This window comes from Vitis vinifera, chromosome 4, assembly GCF_030704535.1.
Source record: "Vitis vinifera cultivar Pinot Noir 40024 chromosome 4, ASM3070453v1".
Lineage (NCBI taxonomy): Eukaryota > Viridiplantae > Streptophyta > Magnoliopsida > Vitales > Vitaceae > Vitis > Vitis vinifera.
Window position 1 is genome coordinate 9,584,700 of NC_081808.1, and position 5,995 is coordinate 9,590,694.

Consider the following 5,995-nt stretch of genomic DNA (forward strand, 5'->3'; position numbering starts at 1 on the left):
CCTCTTTATTGCTATTTGATGGTCAAACCAGAGGAAGACGAAGAGAGAAGCCCAAAAGTTCCTTGCCCTTTATGTTTTTTGGCCTTTTTTGTGGCAAAAAGGCAAAAAAAAGGCATTGCGCTGTCTCTGTCTGCTCCTCGGCATCGAACACAATAGGACAATAACATGTAAAAAACGGTCCTTTCATTGGAGTTTGAATTTTCATATCTTCATTCTGGGCTTTACCTTTACCCATTTGATACATACAAAAAAGGGTGGAGTACATTTTAGCTCTTATGGGTTATACAAAGAAGGTTTGATTCTACATACTGTGCAATCTTTGGAGGTCAGGATATGAGATGCCTTTGCCTCATCCATATATTTACATCTCCCTACTAAAAGAATGATTGCTCCCTTAAAAAGAGCCTGGTGATTAGACAATGGAGCATCAATTTCTTTTCGATATCTTCAAAAGAGAAAGCATATCTTACTAATGTGTCTTTACATACTACAGTCCCCTCATGACTCTAAACCCATAATATGTTCAATTAAATTCAGGGATCAAATAAAATAAAAGGGACAAACCATTTTTATTTTCTTTTTTACCTTTTTTTTTAATTTTCTTTTGTTACTTAATCTAATTTTAGTACAATATAATATAAGAAATAATTTATTAAAATAAATAAAAAGATCTCATATTTATAAATAGGGATGACAATGCGATAAGTTTTTTCGGATACCCACCCCACTTTGTCATCTTCCTAATGGGACAAGTTTGAAATTAAAATAAATGAGTTTGAAATGAGTTTAAATTTTTTTTAAAAACTCAAAACGAGTTCAGAGAGGGTTCGAGTATTATTTTGTCACACCTTGTTCCTAATCAGATGGGTTTAAAATTTAAATAAACCAATTTAATATGAATTTGGATTTTTTTTCCTGATTAGATATAAAATGTAATTTCAAAAATTAATTTAATTTAATTTTTATTTTTCTATTATATATATAATAAAATAATTTTAAAATAAGTTATAAAAAATTATAAGGTATTAATTATTTATAAAATATATTTATTTTAATGTAATTAAAGAAATTTAAAATATTTTTTAAACGAATTAAAAAACTTTCAAAAAAAGTGCTAAATAGGACGAGATGGGACCACCCCAACAAGTTTAATTTTTTTTAATGAAAATAATTTTTTTTAAATGAAACGAGAATAATAAATATTTTAAATAAATGAGATTGGGTTTGGATGGGGCTAACTGATCGCGAATCTACCATGTTGCTCACCCTATTTGTAAATCTAACCTTCTCATTTTTTATTGTAAAAAATAATCTATTTTTAACATAAATACATTTCAATTTGCTGATAATTTATATGTATATTTTAAATACAAATATTATTTTTTAAGAAAAAAAATGATGATATTTGTATTAAAAATAGATATTTTTTAAGATCGGAAAAGGTTGAAGATTAGATTTACAAAATGGGATTTCATCCCTTTAATAACTCATAATATAACTCAACTATTTTAGCAAATGAGATTCATAGTAGACATCTATCTTTAATATAAGATGATAAAAAAGGTAGAAAACAACTTGGGAAACTAAGAGAAGATAATAGAGGATTTTTTATAAGAGTATGGTAATTTTAAAAAATAATTCTTAAATTACCGTAGTGGGAAAAATAATTCCAAATCTACGGTCTATTAAAAAGATGATTTATGACCCTTTTTTTAAAAAAAAAATAATAATCTTTCCAATTTGCTAAAAATGAGAAATCGTGTCTAAAAGATACGATTTCCACCAATAAAATAAGAAGTTGGAAATCTTCTCTTGAAAAGACGTTTTCACCAAAAATAAAAAAATTAAGCAATTGGAAATCATCTCTTGAAGAGATGATTTTCATAAAAAATTTAAAATAAAATAAATTTTAATATATTATATAATACAATTAATTATAAAAAATAATACAATTTAATATAAAATATATATTATAAATCCAATTTGGAATTAAAAAATTAATTATACTCATACAATTATTATAAATATATATTATAAAATTAATTAATTTTATTTTTTAAATTTAATATAAGATAAATAATATTTATCTATAATTTTTTTTCTTTCACTTTGCAATTAAAAAAAAACTATTATCAATTTATGTGAAAAATGAGTTTAAAAAAAATTGTTATTAATTTATTAAATAATTATTTACAAAATAAATAATTTGTTTTGTTTTAATTTTTAAATTAATTTTATTATATAAATTTTAAGATTAAAAATATTAATCTTTAAATTAAAATTTCACTGTAGGAGAATTTAACTTTTTTATGGCCTCCACTACACGCTTCATATCCCCAATTCCAATGGATTAGACTCATAGCTCATAGGATAATCTTACATATTAACCTATTACATTTCATCACTTCACACACAATTACACTACAATTGCACTCACCTAATTTGAAGATTGTTTCCTACACTCATAGCTCATAGGAGAATCTTACCTATTGTATTCAACCAATTTGAAGACGTGTTGTCATTTCTTCTGAAATGGTGAAATATTCCACCAATTTAATACTCCACCAATTTGAGCGTTTGATGTCATTTCTTCTTACACATTCAAACGTTCACCCTCTATCCTACAAATTACACTCATCTTACCTTTTTTCAACTTCTCTTATAATATATATAAATATTATTTATCTTATATTAAATTTAGTATATTATTTATATATTAAATTTAGTAAATAAAATTAATTAAATTTATAATATATATTTTTAATAATTGTATTATTGTATAAATAGAATAAAGAATGAAAAAAATGAATTTTTTAAGTTTTTTTTTGTGTTGCCCACTTTGATTTTTGTTTTTTTTAGGATTTGTCATGTGAAAATCATTTATTCAAAAGACGATTTCCCACTTGGTTTTTTTTTTTTTGTGAGAATTTCTCACATGTATCTATATATATATATATATATATTGTGGAAAGAGACGATTTCCCACTTAGGTTTTTTTTTTTTTTTTTAATTTTTTTAAGTGAGAAATTCTCACATATATATATATATATTGTGCAAATCGTCTCTTTAAGAGACGATTTCTCACTTCTTAATTTTTTTTATTTTTTATTTTTTGAAAATCATCTCTTCAAAAAACGATTTCTCATTTCATTTATTTCTAATTTGAAATCGTATATTGGAAAAATGATTTTTTTATATATTTTTTTTAAATCGTCTTTTGAAGAGACGATTTTTCACTTCCAATTTATTTCATCTTTCCTACTTGGACAAAACTACGGTAGATTTGAAATTATTTTTCCTACTACGATAATTTAAGAATTATTTTTTAAAACTATCGTACTCTTATCAAAAATCCAGATAACATGAATGGGAAGTGTGAGTGAATTCGAAGTCGATGCCCAAAGAAGGAAATTAAACCGCAAACAACAACGAGCACGAGGATGCTACCACTTCAAAAGGCTTGTGCGTCTTGAGAAAACGAGGTTGTTACGTTTCCTTTTTTTTTATGCCAACTCATTTCCACATTTCCACGATTTTCTCCTGGATATGGTTCACCACTAAATCTTCGGTTCTTTTTTTGGCATGTTGTTAACCCCTCAATTTGGCCAAGTAAGAGAGATTTTATTTTTAGGCCAACTAGGGCTGTTAAGGGGCTATAGAGAGAATGTTCTCTTGGGTTCGGATGGATGACACGTGGCAAAGAATATCCTCTAGCATAGGGGGATTTTTCTGTTAGAGGAAATTACCTTTAGGGAGCACTTTTAGTGAGTGGTGCAAAGACTTTTTTTTCTGTGGAGGAACCAACAGGTGACACATAAGGAGAAGATTCAGAGACCGTTGGGGAGGAGCTTGAGATGAGAGAGTTCAATAGAGAAGAGACGGGAGACGGGAGATTTTGAGGAGAAATGGGGGCCATTTCTGAGGGAGTGAGCAAGTTATGAAAGAGACATTTTTGGGAGAGTGAGTTTGGGCAAAAAAAAAAAAAGTTTGAAGAGTTGGAGAGAAGAGAGAGTGGAGAGGACTGTGAGAGGGAGTTACAGAGTTTTTGGGCAGAAGAGAGAACCAGAGGAGCCGAAAAAGCTATGGGAGAAGGAGTTGAGAAAGGTAATGAAGGAGGACGAAAACTTATTGATCTTAGGAGGACCAGAGGAGCACCTTCAGGTATGGTTTGTTTGCGGATTTCTTATAAATCCATCCTCATTATCACTACTCTTCTTGTTGCTAGGGCACTATCTGTTTGTTTGATTTGGGATAACAAAGAACTCATGTAGATCCTGTTATATTTATATAAATATATATATATATATATATATATATATATATATATATATATATATATATATATATTGTTGGTTAAAAAAAATAAAATAAATAAAGTGTAAGAAGAGTTACACTTTTGAAAATAAAGTGTAAGAAGGGTTACAATTTAATGTGTGAATTAAACACATGATTAAGTTTTGAAATGTTACAAAACTTGAAAGGTTAAGACAATGAGTCTTCTCATCTTTGTAACTTTATAAAACTTAAGAGGTTAAGTGTAAGAGAGTTACACATTTGAGATTAAATCATGTTTAATGTGTGAATTAAATATATGATTTAATTTTTGAATGTTACAAAGATGAAGAGATTGAGGAAGACAATGGGTTTTTCTCATCCTTGTAACCATTTTTCAACCCTAAGAGTGTTATATATGACTTTTCTTCTTTTTGAAATCTTATGCAGAAAAGTGAAAAGGCTTGATCAATCCCAAGACTATTTCCATTAGTTCCCTAAAGATTTCTAGAGGTGGGAGGAAATAGAGTCTTTGGACAAAGTTCCAAGAACTTGTTTGAGCCTTTCTTGTGTTCTTCTTCTTCTTGTTCTTATTTTGTAACTTTGAGAGTTTTATTGTATCAAGGTGAGTGTTTGAGAGTGTTTCTTTTCTCCATTGTATCCAAAAAAAATTTTAATATCAATCAAAGACTCTAAATTTCAATGGAAGGAGAGACTATCAAGATTATGAACCAAGACCTTGTGAGGTTGGATCGTTTTGATGGTTTGAACTTCACTAGGTGGCAAGACAAGGTGAGATTCCTTCTCACAGCACTCAAGATTTTCTACATTCTTGATCCTACCTTGGCACCGTTACCGGAACCAAAGGAAAATGACACACCTCAAGTGGTGGCAGCAAGGAAGAAGAGGGAGGAGGATGAGCTCATATGTAGGGGTCATATTTTGAACGCCTTATCCGATAGGCTATATGATCTCTACACCAACACCTATTCCGTGAGGGAGATTTGGGAGGCTCTTGAAAACAAGTACAAAGACGAGGAAGAAGGTACCAAAAAGTTTCTTATTTCTCAATACATAGATTTCAAATTTTTTTATGAAAAGCCTTTCTTACCACAAATTCATGAGTTGCAAGTAATTGTGAATAAGTTGAAAGTTCTCAAAATTGAACTTTCGGAGGCCTTCCAAGTTGGTGCTATTGTGGCTAAATTACCATCAAGTTGGAAAGGTTACCGGAAGAGGATTCTCTACAAGAGTGAAGATTACTCCTTGGAAGAGATTTAAAAACATCTTCGCATTGAGGAAGAATCGAGATCAAGAGACAAAATGGTGAAAGAGTCCAATGGTGGGACTAACAAAGCCAATGCGGTTTCAAAGGTCAATCATCCTAGAGGTAAAAATAACAACGATAAAAGGAATTCTGGAAATTATATGAGCCCCAAGAAAAATCAAGAGCAATTTAAGGGCAAGAAAGGTCTTTGTTTTGTGTGTGGAAAACCCGGGCATTATGCTAGGGAGTGTAGGTACCGAAAGGACCTAAAAGGGGCTGTGGTGAATGCAATTGATGAGGAGATCATTGCAACACTAAGAATTGTGTGCGTTGTCCAAGGAAAGGTGCAAGGATGATGGTATGATACTTGTGCCACAGTTCATGTTACCTATGACAAATCTCTTTTCAAGACCTTTGAAGATGCAAAGGGAGATCAAGAGGTTCAAATGGGCAATG

General features: G+C 29.7%; 1 protein-coding gene across 1 annotated transcript; it reads left to right on the forward strand.

The window, feature by feature from the left end:
• The first annotated feature begins 4,974 nt into the window (after window positions 1–4,974).
• On the forward strand, window positions 4,975–5,553 carry LOC104879085 (uncharacterized). Its single transcript, XM_010650585.1, has one exon. It carries the CDS (start codon window positions 4,975–4,977, stop codon window positions 5,551–5,553), a length of 579 nt encoding a protein of 192 aa, XP_010648887.1.
• The last annotated feature ends 442 nt before the right edge of the window (window positions 5,554–5,995 follow it).